A 19,055-nucleotide genomic window follows, 5' to 3' on the forward strand; every position below is an offset into this window, starting at 1 on the left:
AATACATATATCTATACATATTTCACCACCACCTTAAAAATAATACCGAAAGACCACACTGGCAGCGTCTGTTGTAATTTTGATGAAATTAATAAAAATGATAATATAAAAATATTAGTTTTATCTTATAATTAGTTATCAAATTTTTTTAAGTTTATTAAGCAATTATAAATTTTTTCGGAGGAAGATACATAATTGCTAGTGAAACAATGTTGAAATTAAGTTTTGTAAAAATAAAGGGTTAAGTCAATTTATTTAAAATCCAGTATTTTTGATCTTCACCACACAGTGATTTTTATTACCATGACACAAACTTTAAACGAGGTCTCAAGGGTAATGTTTTCTAACTATTAAACCAACGATCGTATACCACTCATTATGTGTTTTAATTTGTTACTAATTTGTTTTTTTTTTAGTCATTGTGTTACATAGTAAATGAAATACCCTTTTATTTTATGTGTGGTAACAAAATTATGGAAGTAATAAGTCTTGTATGGTCTCCAAACGATAGTATCCATCTTAAATTAAATGATTTCTTGGTCAGGACACATATTAATTTTAATAATTTTTTTTGTGATCACTTTTAATTCGCTGCATACAATTGCTGATTGCTTGAAATGTGTGGTTGATGTATGCGTAGGATATTTTGCCCTGTGGAATCATTATTTTGCCCTGTGAAATCATTAAGGGTTAAACAATTAGTTGATTATTGGTTACGATTGCAACTGTGATGACATTGATGAATATCGCGGGCAGAACAAGTAGTGCGTGTGTGCTGGTTGTCGGGAGGGGTGGAGCGGGCGAGGCGCCGCTGACGGCCGCGCGGTGTTGCAGACCTGAAGAGGGAGGCGACCATCTGCCACATGCTGAAGCACCCGCACATCGTGGAGTTGCTCGAGACCTACAGCTCGGAGGGCATGCTCTACATGGTGTTCGAGTTGTGAGTATCCCTGCATCTGGAGCACGACTTCCCGCCTGTTGCTCCGTCGCCCGGAGCTGCAGGGCTGCCCACACTGCCCCTTCCTGTAACACTGTTCGGTAAAATAGTACACGTGTTGTGCTTATCGTGGGGTTCGGCGGATGGATACTACTCCTGCAAGAAGTCCTCTGGCAACACTGTCCGTTGGTAGAGCAGTGGACTTCAAGATGGCGCTGCGGTAAGCTGCTTGGCAATTTTGTCGGTGATCTGGCACAGTGTTTAAGTATATACGCAACACACACAATTTACACGTCCAAACAATGGCCTTCCTACAATTATTATCGCTTGAGAACTTACAGCGTTAGCTTGTGTACATCTGCTTTTACTTCAACTTTACAACACACACGTACTCCGTACACTAATACTTCCATGGTGTAGTTTTTTTTGTCTCAGTTTCATGGGAGCGAGTGTTTTATTTTTCATGTTTCATACTGCCTCAAGAACATCTCAGTTATTTAAGTCAAAGGTATGTGTGTATTGAATTACTTATTCGTACCCAAATGCACGTTTACATCCGCTTACATTAGCAACGCGGAAGCCAGTGATATGCGTCGTGCGTAGGGCATAAGAATCAGCCTACATCATCCCGGCTGTCGTGGCTAGACCTTGGAGCGGGTGGAGGGTAGAGGGTGCGTGCTGGCTGCGCACTAACTAGATCGCAACCAGAACCACGTGACACGGTGTGCGCTGTAGGAACTACACTGGCCGTGAGTGTGTCCAGCCTGTTCGAACTGGGAAACCTTCTTTTCACAGACGAGAGAGCCAAACGTCCGATCGTGCATCTTCGGTTTTTCGACGTGACAACGTCTAATAAATCGATGAACGCCGGCTGCACGCACGAAAAAGTGTCCCACTACGGATGTCCCACTACGGATGTGTCCTATTTGCTCATTGTACGCATGCGTGGCATCTCTCTTCATGCTCATTGTAGGGCCTACGCATGTGTGGCATCTCTCTTCCACTCGATTGGAACAACCATCGATTTGACTTTGCAATCATATTTTCGTCGTTTGAATTATTAATATTATGTAATTTAACGATTGTCCACCTATTTTCAGCACAATCGGTACAGTTATTTAAAAGTAATGTTGAATATTCAAATACGTTTTGAACCAACAATGGTGTTTTACAGTTACACATAATAATGCAAATTACAACTGGGATCTTTTGCACAATGTATTAAAAAATATTGTAACACATTATAAATAAGTTTGGTGTATTTGGGATGCGTATTTGTTATAAAATCGAGTTATAAAAACGAAATAATATTATTCCCCTACCGTGAACAAAATTTTTATAAATATATATATACTATCTGAAACTATTAATTATCTAATATGGCCTCGTGGGTGAGCGATCAGCGGCGCTATCTTCTATTTGTAAAGAAGTCGGTTCGAAACCCGGCATGTGCGAAAATTTTTGGACTTGTAAAAATAAATACGACGCACGTAACATTTAAAAAGTAATAAATATATTTGAATAATGAATGCAAATAAAAGTAAATTTATTAATTAAATTGTACATTTAATTTCACTCCTTTGTATCCATACAAAATAGTGATAATTCAATAAAAATGATTCAATTTGATTCATAAAAGTATGCAGAGGTAGATTTTATCATACAAAAGATAGAAAAATTTAAAAAAAAATTCTTCCTCAAAGAATATAATATTTTTAATGCCTAAATGGTTTGGCTGCAAAAACCTATTACGGCTCAGTCTCAGGCCGAATATGATATTTCCTTTTCTTCTGGATCAATCATTTCATCAATGTTTTGTTAGGACGTTGTCACGTTAAACTATCGTCCGTAAACCGACTTTACAGACAACCAATTTTTTTTGTTCATTGTAAATGTGTTGATAAAAGGATACTAATGGTCAATTAGGTTAGGTTAACTACATTATAAATACTTAAAAACATTGTGGACGGTTGATTTGGTTAGGGTAGCTACATTAAAGATACGGAAAAAAAAGCGAGCATGAACTTCGGGGAACTTGGGGTTTTGGCTCTCTCGTCTGTGAAAAGAAGAAGGCTTCCCGTTCGAACTTCTCTTCAACACAGTTAACTGTGAAGGACTGGTGTCGGGGGGGGGGGGGTGAAGACAGGCTTAGTTCGGGCATATTCGTGAGATGTCGGCGCGGATGTCAAAGCTTCCCGAGCCTGCGCCGCGTCGTTGTCGGTGTGATTGAGAGCCGCCCCAGTTCTGCCAGCCTCCTGCCCCTGTCCCGCCTGGAGAGACTTCGCCTGTGCTTGTGGGGGCCGCAACCCGCACCACAGCCGCGCGTGGCGTGCTGCAGAGCGTTCAGGCGTTCACTCGCCCTGAAAATGTAGCCAACTCATTTTACTGAGGCAAAAAAAAGTTATATTTTCGAATAAGTATATTTTTTCACCACGTTGAATGAATTTTCATGCGTTCTTACTTACCTTATTTTTTGTTGTTATGCCACAAATATTTTCCTTTTTTTTATGCACATTTAAATATTAGTAAGGTATGGCCTAGGTATAAAATACATATAATCATCTAAATCAGGTATTTGTTTGATAGGTTTCTTTTGGTATGTTAAAATTTTAAAACAAAATTTTAAATTTTATTTCCTGATACTGGATGTCCATAAAAGAATGCCCCAGTTTCGATGTTATATTATAACAGTTTAATTTAGACTGTTTACAACAAATCATACATCAGTTTAAAGGTAAACTAACCTAGTGTTTCTTACAAATGTTCAGTATGTGCATCTTTCGTTATACAGCACACATCCAACCTAAAACCAAATTCTTCCCACACTTTGGTTAACACGTCCAGAGTAATGGAAGCAATAGCTTCTTCAATTCTGTGTCTTAACTCTGGTAAATAATTGGATAGCGGCGGAACGTAGACACAATCTTTTATAAAGCCCCAAAAGAAAAAAAAATTGCATAGAGTTATGTTAGGTGAACGTGGAGGCCATAGAAAAAGAGTTCTGTCGTCTCGAGATCTGCTACCAATCCAACGGTCAGGGACTTTGACATTTAAACAAAGAGATTCCAATGGGGAGGCCTAAAATTACAAATACTCTCCTAGCAAATTGCAGAGAACAAAACCCTTTATGCTCACGAGTGGCCATTTTGCGTAGGTGGCGCTGCAAGGGAGAGAACAAAAAAACCGTAATCGCGCATGCGCTCATCTAAAACTGTTTGAGTTAGTCTTTAATTGTGATCTTGAACCAAAACTCTACATTCTTACAGTTGATACTATTCAAATTTATAACTGGGATATTCTTTTATGGACATACTGTATTTTATAATTTAGTGCTGTGATGAGTACATGCATGAATGGCAATAACGAAACCTTTTAATTTTAAGTTGTACGTTGTTTACAATGTGGAGAACATAAGTTAAATCTGTAGGTTTTTGCATAAGATAATGTTTTGGTAATATTTTATTTAAAAAAATTACTGCTCAGAGTATGGCCCCTTAAAAAATATTTGTGTGTTCAGGTGTCAATGTTTTCCTAAATCACAATCATTTAATGTTCGTTATTTCAATCCAGATCAGAGTTACATGTTATACAGGTGCAGGCAAATCTGGTGAGGCTGGAGTTCAAGATAAAAGATCCTTTTTCACATTTACAGATTTAAATGTTTCTTGAATTTACATCACTCTGATATTCATGTTTGCTAATCGACTGCTAATTTACCAGTTCTTACATTTTCCTCAATTTTGCACCACAATTTTCTTCTGGTAATTGGAGAAGTATAAAAAAGGTGTTTAACTTTGTTCAAATTAATTTGAACTCAAAATTGGTAACATTTTAGGTATTGTATTTTCTGCTATATTTGTCTGACACTCATTATGTACACAATTGTACAAATCCTGATGTTTTTCACAGTTATACAGTTGAAATTAATATTTATGAATACAGACTAAACGCCTTAATTTTTTACTTTTGGCCAACTTGGTGTTACTGTTATGCTTTTAGCCATTATATATTTTATCATATTTTATTTGTAAAATATATATTTTGGTTTTAATTTTTCATCTAGTGCCCTAGTTTTCCACTTTAATCCAAGATATTTAATTTTGGTTTTCCATAAAAAAAAATTTCTTCTCTAAACAAATAATTAAGTATTTCTTTTAATTTTAGAGCCTGCATTGGTGATATTGTTTTGTTTTTTTACATTGTTTATTTGGAATTATTCTGTAATGTAAATTATATATTAAGTCCACTGTGGCAGCATAAATTGTCAGATTAAACTCCAAAATATGACTTATAAAATATAATGTACATTATGCACTGGATTGAGCATTTTAGGATGCACCAATTGTGTGATAAGAGTAACTTTATTTTCCGACCATTTCTCTTAAATAATTTTTTTCGACCTACCATGACTGCAAGGGGTGGAATAAACAAGGGCTGAATAACAAAAAATTTATAACTCCTTTAGTAGGAATATTATCGTATCCGTTTAAATGGTTTGTAAATAATATATTTTTTATCTAAAATTTTTCAGGAGTTTATAGAAGTTTTTAAAAGTTTTTAAAATATTTCCAGAAGAAATAGGTACCTACATCAAAATCTACCTACGCCTGTAGGCTGTGGAGAAGAGGATTTTTTTTAAAAAATTCTACCTCTCATTTTTCAACCCTTTGCATCAATGGTTAGTCTAATAAAAAATAGTTTCAGACAAAAATAATGGATAAAAAATATAAGATTAATAAAAAATTGGCACCAATTTGATAATATGCTTATGAAGGGAGTAATGATGTTTTTTTTCCCTCCAACCCTTGTTTTTTCAAACCCCTTACTGTTATGGTTGGTATCAAGAAACTTATTCAGACAAAAGATTTTGGTATTACTCCTACGAGTTACAATACATTCAAACAGATGTTGTATTTTTCATATTATGGGAGTTACAGCGATTTTTCAGTTTTTCGAAAAACCTTCCCCATTTCTACCCATTTGGTCGGATATTGCCCATTAACGAACTCGACCAAGATTTTCTACTACTAGGTTTTTGTATCATTTTGGAAGTGATTTGTGAAAAATTACAAGAGTTATAGTGTCCACAAAATTGTGATTGATATATATATACACACACACACACACTCATAAACTTTTGAGTTGATGATGGTGGTAGTATTTCTTTGAATTATACTTTAAAAAAGTGAATAGATATTAGTGCTGATTCTTTGAGATGATGAGTTTTTTGCAAGGGTTTTTTTGTTCTTTTTTGTGTGTGAATGTACGCGTGGTGTTCATCCCGAAAGCTGGACTCTGTTCATTGCCTTGGAATGAGACCCCTAGCGGCACCGTGGCATCGGCAGTGCCACATATCCAGTTGCAACCAGAGCTGACGAGGCAAACTGAGTTAGGAGTTGGAAGTATGGCAACACCCAACCATCTACCAGTTAGTAATTGAAGCAGTGATTATTTTTTTTAGGAAAAACAAACCTCTTGACGGCTAGCCCCACTAATTGACCGTTCATTAGTCTTTGCCACCGCTTGGTTCGTCATAGTTAACGTTCTTGATGGCTAGACTGTGTACAGGTTGTTGTGAAAGTACCGACTGGAAGGTTTCATGCAGTGATGAACGCCTTTTGCCTGTGATTTTCACCCGCTGAGTTGTTTTGCGGGGGGCGGTATCAAGGTGGTGAGCCTGCAAGACCACGGAGCAGTGAAGCAGTGAAGCAGTGAAGCAGTGACACAGTGTTCTGCTGCCTTGTTGCAGCATGGACGGCTCGGACCTGTGCTTCGAAGTGGTGCGCCGTGCCTCGGCAGGCTTCGTCTACAGCGAGGTGGTGGCCAGGTGAGTGGTGCGTCCACCCCTTCCTCTCACCCACCCCCTCCCTACCACTCCTCACCCGTTATCGCGTTGGTTGCGGGCAGCCGGGTAATCACATTGGCCTCCCCCCTCGCAGAGCCAGTTGAGTCAGGAGGGAGCGAAAATAACATCAACTTCTTCAGTCTGGTTCAGTTCATGCAGAACATTGGCAAGAAAAACTCGCTTCTGTATATAGTAGGCTTAAATTATTCTGGATCTGATCTACGAACTCCATAAATTGTTATTTCATGCTTTTTACGAATTTCTATTGTTTAATGAGCTTTATATAATTTGTTCCTTTATAAACATCTTACAAGGATTGCTTTGTTTACTAAGCATGAGGTTAATGCGGTGGTAAATAATCATTTTGGTGGTGAAATTGAATTAAAATGTCATTAAATGGAGCTTATGATTAAGTCAAGTACTAAAAGATGATTAGTAAATTGTGTTAATTTCAATATTGAATGGACTAGATATGTGTAGAAGGTCCCTAGGTTAACTGTTGTTTAAAATATATTTCTTGTTTACTAGATTTTATAGAACTACATTAAAAAAACTGGATATTCTTCAACACAAAAACAAAAATGATTGTCAGGTATCCAAAATGATTCATTTTTTCACACATATTATACAAACAACTTGGTAAAAGTAGGGCTATAAGTCACATAGTTTAGTGGAAAAAAGATGGGACCTACAGAATGAAATATTTAAACCACAAGATTACCAACATTAAATTCTAAATTAAAATCGGTCACACTGTTATTTGGGTTTCAATAATTGACCCATCTTCGTCACATGAGTGCAATAATAAATTATTGGGGCAACAAATCTCCAGTTGCCTATGTTGTGTTAATAAATAATTGTTTAAATGGAGGAATAGTGCAGACGTGTTAGTAAGAAACTAGTAAAACAGAAACCAAACCGATAGTTATTAAATTGTAGACCGAAAAGAACCTTAATAAAACATAACCTTTGCACTGACCCTATAATTTTAAAGCATAGTAAACAAAATAAAGTCATTTTACATGTTTGTTTGTTGTCTTTAAAATTCTGTAGTTGTGAAAATTTTCGTGAACATGTTTGTTTAACTATTTTCATTAAAAAATAAATAAAGTTCAAGGAACTCAAGAACAATATTAATGTTCAGGCATCCCCAGTTCATTAAAATGCTGCTTGTAAACACGTGTCACTCAGACATTCTTTTATGTGAAATGCACACGTCTGGAGGAACAGAGCGTGGTCTGAAGCTTCCTTGTGCCGTTTTGTCCGATCCGAGCTGTTTTCTCGGAGGTTAGAGCTGACCGGTGAGCCTTAAGATACTGGGGTTTGATTCCCAACTGATTTGGAAATTTATCACTCAGTTGCTGCGTTGTATTTTCACCTCCACACCGCGGAAGGCTGTGGGAACTGTATTTGAATATCAAACACACTGGAGACCAATACCTGACAGCTCCGAGATATTTGTGTGAAAACCTGGCATATGGTACGCCCAGCATGAACAACGTATCTGATTAATACACGTATTACCAACAATATGGCAACTTTATTTTCTCTTAGAAAAACCATTTTTTCAATCAATATATATGTTTTTACGGGGGAAGTAAACCTTCAGTGCTTCGAAAATACTGAAAATTTAATCGTTTTAGACACCAGATGGTGTTATTTTTTTTTATTTTTTTTATTTTTTATTTTTATTTATTTATTTGAATTTGTCACATGCTCATCAACAGTCGTAGACTTTAGTGATGAGCACTACATGTAATAACAAGAGCACAGTTATCACTGCCAGTGTATGGACTCCCACCTCCGTCGGTACCATAGGAGGAAAACATCTACAGATGGCCAGCAAACGAGAGCAAGAGTACCACACACTAGCAGTGATAATAACAAAACAGACAAAACACAATAACAAAGGTTAAAGAACCATTACACATAACACATAAAATATATAGGTAAAATTATATTATTAACTGTTAAGAGAGATTGAAGGAAAAATACTATAGCTATGACAGACATAAATCAGAATATATATAGTTAAACACTGTTGGAATTCAAATATATATTATTGTAATTTGTTATAAGTCTATAAATAATATTATTATTAGTAATAAGAGTACACAGAGTAGAGCGTAAACGGGAATTGAATTGAGGAATTCTTAAGGCAGTATTTTCAAGAAGATAAGGGCATCTGAATTTATGAATGTAACAATTATGAACAAAAAGAGCATCAAGATAGGCCCTACGGTCTACCAGAGGTGTCCAATTGGGGCGTGGGAGGTTCCTTGTAATAATTAAATCTATAACTTTATTTTGAATACTTTCGATTTTTTCAGTATCTGTTAAGTTGATACCATTCCAGATAACAGAACCATATTCTAATTTTGATCTTATAAGTGCCATGTAAAGAGAGATAAGTGAGTCTGAGTTGGTTGCATAAGAAGTAATAAATTTTATAAGCGCTAGAGTTCTTCGTGCATAGGAATATATGTAATCTACATGTTTATGGAAATATAGTTTTGAATCAAGAATGATACCGAGATCCTTTGTGTAGTGGGCTTGAGAGATGATAGAATTCGCTAATTTGTATGAATATTTAATCGGATGGTATTTCCTAGTGAACGATATAACCTTGGTTTTATCTTTGTTGAGTTTGACCAAGTTTCTTAGACACCAATTATTAACTTTAATAATATCTTCTTGTAATAATTCACAATCCTCTAAGGAATAAATAATTTTATAAATTTTTAGGTCATCAGCAAAAAGAATTCCAGTAGAGTAGCAAAGTACTTGTGTAATGTCATTAATAAATATATTAAAGAGAAGAGGTGAAAGAGTACCTCCCTGGGGAACACCAGAACACGCATTATACTGAGAAGATCTATGATTGTTGATCGATACGCGATGCTGCGTGGTGTCCTGACTTCCTGCTCGCTGCCGCGGCGGGCGGGGCGTGGCGGAGCGGAGTACTTGTGAGATGCTCGCTGGCGTGGCTGGCGCGACGTGGCGTGGCGTGGCTGGCGCGACGTGGCGTGGCGTAGCAGGCGCAGCTGTTGCCGTCCCCTGCGCCCCTTGAGACGGAGCTTCCTCATTTCTTGGACGTGTTGCTGTTTGCGGAGACCTCAGGCGCAGAAGCAAGAACAAGGCTTTATTGTGATAATTCTATGGGACTTACACTTTTTTTGGCAGTCTATTTTGGAGGAAGCTGTTTGGAAAGCACTATAATACGTCGACGTATGGAAATTTTTGTGACTTCAATTTTGTTGATAGACAATGCTTATCTATGTTGAGATATGTGCGCATATTGATAAGAGACAGTGTTTGTTTACATTGAACTAGAATTTTTTGTGTGTTAGCAACTTTTTTCTCCAGCGCTGGGGAATCCTAAAACTTATTTACGTAATGTAACCGACCTTGACTAATTTGGAGCGTTGTACTTGATTGGAGACTTTGAAGGCATTTCAACACTGCAGAGAATACAGACAGTCAAGGGGTGGGAAGTTGTAATGACGTCATGTACTTCGACTTCGGCGCGGCGTAGTTGTCACCCCTCCTACTCATCCCCCCTCCTTTCCCCTTTAAATACGTCACGATTCCTTCTCCGGCCAATTGGTAATTGATCCCCCACCCTTCTGGTTTACTGCGCTTGCGCGCTTCCCCTTCTGGGGCGCTGCTTTCGAGGATTTTAGGTGCTAGGTCTCGTCGCCTTTTCAGCTGTAGCCACCGACAGGGTATGGTCACTTTCCATTTGAGCAGCATGTAGTTCCTTTTGTAACGCTTTAAGTCAGTTAGGGGTACGGTGCTGGCGAGCTCTCGACATGGTAAGCTCCTTCGCGGAACTTGGGTTTGTGTGCTTGGGCACCAACAGGTTGTGGCCCTGTTCTTAACGTCAGGTGATCGTTATGTAGCTTAATTATATTTCTTCTAAATTATTTGTTTCGGCTTGCCACTTGGAAATTACGTTTGGCATTCTGCAGTAGGGTAACCATGTCGAGTAGTCTCGGGGTACATACGGTTTTGTGGTTAATAATTTTTTCAATTCTTTTCTCTTTTTTTGTAGTAGTAACTGTATCATGCTTTGCCAGTTCTATATTAGTCTGGTATACGTTAACAAGTTAGGCCGTTTGTGGCATAATGTGTTGTATCTATTTGACTCTTTCTCTTTTTGACATTCACTGCTAGCTAGCTTTGGTTTGCGAGAGTCCGATTGCGGGACTTTATACTGTAAACTATAATAGTTTAATGTTATGTTTATAAATTTGTGCAAGGTATGGTTGTTACAGTTACAGAGAGCAGTATTATACAGTATTATCAGTATTATATCAGAATTATTCAACTATGTATTTTGTGAAAGAAACTATTTTGTACCTGTTTATAATGTACCTCTTTGCAGTTGAAAGGATAGTAAAGATGACGTCAAGATAAAATTTAACTTTGCTTATACCTACAATAACACACCTCTAGTAGCCATTCCTAATCCAGCTTAGGACATTGCCATTTGTTTTCAGGTACATATTTTGTGAGGGTACTTTTTTATAGTTTATCCATGCGTGGGTTGGAGGTTATTTGCTGATCAGCAACAAGTACCCTTCAAAATTCTGCGCAACATTTTTGTAGTCGCACGTCTTGCCCCTGGGCTATTCTTCACGCCGATGCCTGTGTTGTTAGTGCGGAGCTGTCACCGGTGTTGGTGTGTGGTGTGCCTGGCGGGATCATCTCGTCTAGTCTGCACCGTCCCCACGGGCGGTAGCAAGGCCACCCATCAGCACCGCACGGGTCGGGAGAGGGAGGCATGCCGGTGGTGTGTTGCAGCCACTACATGCGCCAGATCCTGGAGGCGCTGCGGTACTGCCACGAGAACGACATCATCCACCGCGACATCAAGCCCCAGTGCTGCCTGCTGGCGACCAAGGAGAACTCTGCCCCGGTGAAGCTGGGGGGCTTCGGGGTGGCCGTTCAGCTGCCGGGAGGCCAGCCAGTCGCAGGTCGGTAGTTCACCTCTCCTCTCACACGTTTCGCAACTCAACGCAACAAACTTAAAAACTGCTTGGATAATACAATTTTTTAACAACATAAAAGTTGAGCTTTTCAATAGCAAAAAATCTAAATTTCAGTAGGGTCCCACTAATCAGAACTAATTGGGGTCGAGACGTGTTCAGATTAGCGTATTTTCAGATTAGCTGAGTAAATGCCATAATACTAGCACATGTAGTAAAACAAATATCTATAAGAATCAAGTTATGACTTAACGCAGCCTATAAAACCACAAAACTACTAGGAATATTGATAGTTGGGTCAGGACATGAAAAATAATTTTTAAAATACAAAAGAATTCAAGTTTTTTTATGTGTAAACATTTTAGTTCTCAGTATTCAGAATTTAGAACGAGTAGTTTCGTGAATGGAAGGAAAGTCGAATGGACGGAAATGTGTAGCCACGGTGCCGAAGTCAAGATGGTGAACCCACGTGCAGCAACGTAAACCTGCATATAGTCACTTTCTTAAACAATAGGGGACATACAAAACACATTGGTGTGCCAAATGAAACTTCGTGAAACTGCCGCGGTAAGCTAAATATTTGGTAAACTAAAATAATCATAGTTAAAAGTAATTCCATGTTTTAAAATACGTAAGAAAGCTTGCATTACACTGTTGATGATGCGTCGTCTTCTTCCAGAGTTATAATTGTGTCAGTAGTGCAGTGGCAGAGTGCGCGGTTGAAAATGCATGAAGTCATTCTTGACGTGGTTCAAACCTCATCACTGGTAAAACTTTTTTTTTTACTTTTTTAATAACATAAAATATAATAGTTTTGAATCAGCTCAGTAAGGTTAAGGTTTGTTTGTAGGAAGTATTTACAGAATGAAGTAGCTTGACTTCTGGGTTGTAGCCGTGTCCTTGGCGAATAATTCACATGCTCAGTAGGTAACTTCTCCCTGATGATGGCGACTGCAATGTCGACCGAAACGTCGGTGAATTATTCGCCAAGGACACGGCTTCAACCCAGAAGCCAAGCTGCTTCAGACAATGGCCGTGAAAGCCTGCGAACATTATTACATTATTATTTACAGACTGATTTCAACCGTAGCAAAACCCAGTATACAAAAATATGCTTAGTGTTATAATATGTGTTTTAAACCGTTTCGGGTCTATAGTTCAGCAATGCTGCAGAAGTATAACTAGGGACCGGTAACATTCGCGGGTTCAGTGACCTGTAGGATGAACTCCATAGTTATACGTACTCTCGATCAAATGTCACCCACCCATTGGCTGCTGTCTTGTGAGACGCCCCAACGTAGCAGCCCGTGATTCGATAAAGCGTTGGTTGGGTGTTTCTCATTGGACCAGAGTCATCCAGGTGAGTTGTGAGTCAATAGCAGAGGCAGCACTGAGGTATAACTATTTGTATTTTAGCCTATCGCGAAATGAATTCGCGAATTTTTCCGGTCTCTTAAGTATAACTTCTAACGTGTCCGGAAACACTATAGTGTTAACTTTTTAGAGAATTTGAACAAGATGGGGAGTATTTTAGTAAATTCCTTGCCGTGAATCAGGTCCAAAGCATTATCAGGCTAATGGGGCACCTGGCAGCCAGCGTCGCGTGGAAAGCCAAGACCGCTACTGCGTAGGCACAGAGCGGGCGGCTTGCGACATCAGCGGTGTGGCACGGCGTGTTTGTCTGCGCAGGAACGGCCCTGGAGTCCAGACCGATGCTCAGTCCCCAGGGTCAGCTCTACCTCAAGGCCGACAGAGAAGGTGCGTTGCGTCCCGCCTGCTGTAAGTCTAGCTCCTCGCCGCGCAGTTTTGCCCGTCACTTCTGTACTAGGGGGCACAATCCACTCATTCCCTGGGGATTTTGCATTCGTGGAATAAATGTGAAAAAGGAATCAAGGAAGTATGAAAAAATATTTTGGTTTATTTTAATGTTTTTTTTTTTTTTATAAATTTAATAGTTAAAATTATTTTTCGCAGTATGTGGCTTCGCCATTCATAGTGGTCAAAAAAAATTCAACGTGGTTGTCAATATCTGTGTTATACAAACACACTTTTTAAAAATGGTTTGATTAATAATTTTCCAACAGACAATATGGATGTTCATAAAATATTCTTGAGGTTGTAAGTAATCAAAAACCATGATATGTAAAGCTACATGCAAAAAAGCCTTTTCAGATGAATTATTTTGTGTAATAATTTAAAATTTTTTTTTTTTGTATTTTAAAAATTAATTTTTTTCAGAAAATTTCACTTGTCTGTTTCAGGAGATTTAATTAATTTGCACAGTTTTACAATTAACTTAGTTCCATCTTCCCATTTTAAACCAGACTTTTCCTTAAAGTGAACAAGAGGGCTTTTTGACTTCACATGATACTACATACAGTAGAACTTTTTTATACACTATTCAAGGGTATGTTTGAAATGTGGGAAATAAAGTGAAAAGATATTTTTTGCTCAGAGAACTGTGATATTGTTATATCTGAACATACCATTCTCTGATATACACATAATTATTCATTAAGAGTTTCTTAAGCTTATCTAAATAGAATAATTAACTTTAAAGTCCCATATTTACATTCTGTATAGAGTATAGGTAAGCAGACATATAGTATATGTACATAATTTCATACTTTAAATATCAATTCATAGTTACATAAGACTTTGGCACAATTGTATTTTCTTTTCTTTGAAAAACCACCTCACTGAACTGCATTTCCTTAAATGATTAACCGATTTTTCACAATTTTGTTCAGAGTTTCAAGTGAATCACGAATATCTTTGTGCTCGTCCATACACTTCGAAGTATTAAGCTTTTCATCAGGTAGAACATAATGAAGTGGTGAAATTTCTTCACCCCCACTTTTCTGTAGTGAATATGCTGAATGTAGCATTACTACATAAGTGTGCAGGTTGGGCTGAAGGGAAGATTTTGGCAAAGATTCTACCTTTCACCATGTGTTGGTTTTATAAGTGTCGCAACTTGTCTCCTTCGTGTTACACATTTCCATCTTCCTCTGCAAATGCAGGCATTTATTTCCTTTCCGGGGTTCAAGCAATCAAAAATGCACTGTTGAACGTCCAGGAAATGAAAGTGGATATTTTTTTTTTTTTTTGGAATTGGGTGTGGTGTCCACAGAGTATTATTGTGAACATTAGGTTATAGATGAACAAAAAAAAAAAAGGTGCACGTGAGTGCATTTATGTATTATTTATTTTTGAACTTGTTATTCATCCTTGAAAACCTTGGTGTTGCAAGAAGTGGCGTGATGTAGTTAAGACGGTAGACAGAGGGTGTAGCCAAAACGATGAAGTATTGCCACTCCATTAAGGAATAACATGAAACAATGGATACAGTGACAAAGCATTTTCTTGTTGCTCTCTGGCATCTCGCGATAATTGTTGGAAGTAACGGCAGGCAGTTAACCTGGCTCCTCACCTCTGTGCGTGGCAACATCGTCTGGTGGGCCCGGCGTGGCAACGCGACTTCTCTGCTTTGCTGCAGCGGTCTTCGTTCAGAGTCTGGGTGACGTTTGCCTGAGTCTGACTCGGTGACTTGGTGACTTGTGCCCCTACAGCGGTGCCAGCATCTAGGACCGCAACCCCATGAGCACTGTTTAATACTGTAAGAAATAGACTTGTGCGAGTAGCAGTTTTTTCAAAGACTCTGTGGACGGGCCTCCCCTTCCAACAACGGCGGGGTGAATTGCTAAGCAGCGTTCGAACGGCAGCAGCTGCATCGACGCCGGAAATGTTCAAAAGTTTGCGGGACGGTTTCGACCACCATCTGACGTATGCCATGCGTCGAATTGGGGGATGGGGGAGTGGTCGTCGAACATTTACGAAATGTTAGTTATATAAGTGTACAGATATCAGAACTCTCTGAATAAAAGCGGTAATAAATGAGAAAAATTTAAATTTTGCATATTTCTGTTTTGAAGCATGAGTATTTGAAATGTAACAGAATATAACGTGTTGGTATTCCAAGTTTGAAATGTGTGCACACAGTGGCATAGCCAGGATTTGTGTATGGGGGGTGTTAAGAAGCATACCCCCCCCTTCCCCCCCGAATTAAAGTGGGGGGTCCACGGGTTCTTCCCCCGGGAAAAATTTGTATTTTAAGGTGTACAATAGTGCTATTTTAGCAGTTTTCGGTTCTTAAATTTAAATATTGTAATGGTCAAATTTTTATTAATTTTAATATGAAATTTGTTTGAGTGATGAATAAGAAATTAATTAAAGATTTGGTGCTAAGGCCCTCCCTGGCCACGCCCCTGCGTGCACAGACCTAGTAGACGCCCGACACGTCCTTGTTGCCGGCAGGTCGGGTCGGCACGCCCCACTTCATGGCCCCGGAGGTGGTGAGGCGGCAGCAGTACGGCAAGCCCGCGGACATCTGGTCCACGGGGGTCCTGCTGCACATCCTGCTGTCGGGCGCTCTGCCGTTCCTGGGCGCGCGGGAGCGGCTGTACGAGTGCATCTGCCGCGGCAAGCTGCACGTGAGTCCGCTCCCCCCACCGGGCCTGCTTCAAGAAATGGTTTGCATTTCTCATCACAAAAGAGTTCTAATTTCTGAATTTCCCTGCTCGTGGTAAAACTGTCGTCTTACCAGCGAGTAGCAACGAATGAATGCAAATGTAAAGTAATTATTAGGGGCAGCCCTGTTGTCAAGTTAGGGAAATTCAGAAATTAGAACCCTTTCGTGATAAGAAATGCAAACCATTTCCTGATGATTGCCAGTGGCTTTACAGTTACACCTGAAAATGTTTCACTTCTGCAATAAATTAAATTCTCCTCATTTGTACAACCCAAAAAAAGTTAAGAAATGTAACTTTGGCGGCTAATCATGCAAAAAAGTATGCGCTGTATATATTTTTTTCATTTTCGTGAAAGTTAAACAAATTGAAAAAGTCTACAAGTTTATCTGTAATTACTGTAAATTTAAAATCCTGACCTGAAATGGGAGGCACGCACCCCCTTAACACCTGTGTGGTTGACAAGATTTTATTTATTTAGCTCTACAGAAATTATTATCAAAGAAATTTTATTACCTGCCATCAGCTACAATACTCAGGGAATATTTGTTTAGCATTTAGAAAATGTTTTTGAAAATTTAATTTTTTATATCCTAAACTTGTAAATACATATGTATTTTATATATATTTAAAAAAATAATAATTTAATGGATTAATTGTTTCACCAGAAGTTACATTTCTTTGTTTATGCTCATATATTATTTTATGCCCATGTATTATTTTATGCCCGACTCTTAAGATCTAGCTAGATGGGGATTTATGAGAACTCAATTAAAAATCCAATTCCAGATTTGCAATTTAAGAAACAGTTGATTCAATCTGTCACTAGTTAAAAATTTTAAATTTTGCCTTTGAATGTTAGAAATTTTAGGGTTGTTTATTGCATGATTTTTTAAATTATTAATTATTTATACATAGATATTTTAAGTTTGAATTTTTTTTCCTTTCCCATCTTTTTCCAAAGCAATTAAAAGTTATTATTTTCAATATTTCTCATGATAAATATTTGTTATAAGCAAAATGTTTAATCACTGAAAGCTAGAATCACTTCCAGGTACGTAGTTTAAAGGCATAGTGTTTCTTACAGATGACACAAAGGTGCCACCACACATCTTTATAAATTTTCATTTTCAATATTTTTTAGCCTCTCCTTCTCCCCCATTTTTGCTTAATGCATCATATCATTTCCATGTTGGTGACACAAACTCGTAAGAAGGAAATGGATTCTTGAATGGTAAATTCAGAATTAAAAAAACATGTGTCACCAATCTTTATGCCCTAAAGCATATATGAGCCAATCCAGCACGTGAATCAAGTGTAACTCCAAGTGCATCAAGTGTTCATGTTTTCTCTTTTAAATACATAAACTTGTAATGGTTTGAAGTGTCGTGTGTTTTGGAGGCAAGGGCGGCTTCGCCGTTCCCTGCACGGGACCTTCGGTTGGTTCATTCTCTGGTGAAAGGAGCAGTCCGACTGTCCAGGCCAGTTGCGTGGTTCCTCGCTCCTCGAAACCACTCACTCGTGCAGTGATCAGTTTTGTATTTGATTCTTATGATAGTTTTATGAAGTACGTACTTGAAATCTACACCTCGGCTACCAGAGTGTGTAGTCTATGTTAGCAGTGTCTGTGACAATGGGGCGTTTAAACCAGCCTGTATAAGAAACGGTGTCAGTATAGAGTTGAACAAACCTCTGCCCTCTCTGTTCTGCTATGCGGTCCCACCCCTACCCACTCCCTCGCGAAGATTGAAGTTCATCTGAGCTAGCGAGCAATACATTAATAGGATAGGTAAGATGAAAACCTACAAACAGACAAATAAACTTCAGAGTGGTCAGTGTTGAATTTTTGTTTGTACTACATTTCCACCAAAATATCTTTGAATTTTTTTTTATAAATACGAGATATTCACTGATATTCGAGGGTCAAGGATGTTACTTTCCCAACCCTATAATCCTGTATCTTCTAATACGTATCTGTAACGTTATTACTGTAAGCTGGTTGTTTGTTTGTTGTTGTTGAGTGTTGACTGAGAAGTGAGGAGTTAGTAGCAGCAGGGTTGTTGTTGTTGTTGAGTGTTGACTGAGAAGTGGAGGAGTTAGTAGCAGCAGGGTTGTTGTTGTTGTTGTTGAGTGTCGACTGAGAAGTGGAGGAGTTAGTAGCAGCAGGGTTGTTGTTGTTGAGTGTTGACTGAGAGGTGGAGGAGTTAGTAGCAGCAGGGTTGTTGTTGTTGAGTGTTGACTAAGAAGTGGAGGAGTTAGTAGCAGCAGGGTTGTTGTTGGTGTTGAGTGTTGACTGAGAAGTGGAGGAGTTAGTAGCAGCAGGGTTGTTGTTGTTGAGTGTTGACTGAGAAGTGGAGGAGTTAGTAGCAGCAGGGTTGTTGTTGTTGTTGTTGTTGAGTGTTGACTGAGAGGTGGAGGAGTTAGTAGCAGCAGGGTTGTTGTTGTTGTTGAGTGTTGACTGAGAGGTGGAGGAGTTAGTAGCAGCAGGGTTGTTGTTGTTGTTGAGTGTCGACTGAGAAGTGGAGGAGTTAGAAGCAGCAGGGTTGTTGTTGAGTGTTGACTGAGAAGTGGAGGAGTTAGTAGCAGCAGGGTTTTTGTTGGTGTTGAGTGCTGACTGAGAAGTGGAGGAGTTAGTAGCAGCAGGGTTGTTGTTTTTGAGTGTTGACTGAGAAGTGGAGGAGTTAGTAGCAGCAGGGTTGTTGTTGTTGAGTGTTGACTGAGAAGTGGAGGAGTTAGTAGCAGCAGGGTTGTTG

At 38.6% G+C, this 19,055-nt stretch overlaps 1 protein-coding gene across 8 annotated transcripts in view; it reads left to right on the plus strand.

Moving 5' to 3' along the window:
* LOC134543040 (peripheral plasma membrane protein CASK) overlaps nt 1-19,055 on the plus strand; it is a 290,715-nt gene that overhangs the window by 32,714 nt on the left and 238,946 nt on the right. For 4 of the 8 annotated variants that reach the window (XM_063387740.1, XM_063387742.1, XM_063387741.1 and 1 more), the window contains exons 3-7: nt 835-940; nt 6,687-6,764; nt 11,589-11,761; nt 13,463-13,552; nt 16,091-16,266. In XM_063387740.1, the coding sequence (XP_063243810.1) occupies nt 835-940; nt 6,687-6,764; nt 11,589-11,761; nt 13,463-13,552; nt 16,091-16,266 (623 nt within the window). The remainder of the gene's footprint in view (nt 1-834; nt 941-6,686; nt 6,765-11,588; nt 11,762-13,462; nt 13,553-16,090; nt 16,267-19,055) is intronic. The other 4 variants (XM_063387744.1, XM_063387746.1, XM_063387745.1 and 1 more) reach the window with 1 other exon arrangement.

The sequence above is a fragment of the Bacillus rossius genome (assembly GCF_032445375.1).
Source record: "Bacillus rossius redtenbacheri isolate Brsri chromosome 9 unlocalized genomic scaffold, Brsri_v3 Brsri_v3_scf9_2, whole genome shotgun sequence".
In the NCBI taxonomy this organism is placed as follows: Eukaryota; Metazoa; Arthropoda; class Insecta; order Phasmatodea; family Bacillidae; genus Bacillus; species Bacillus rossius.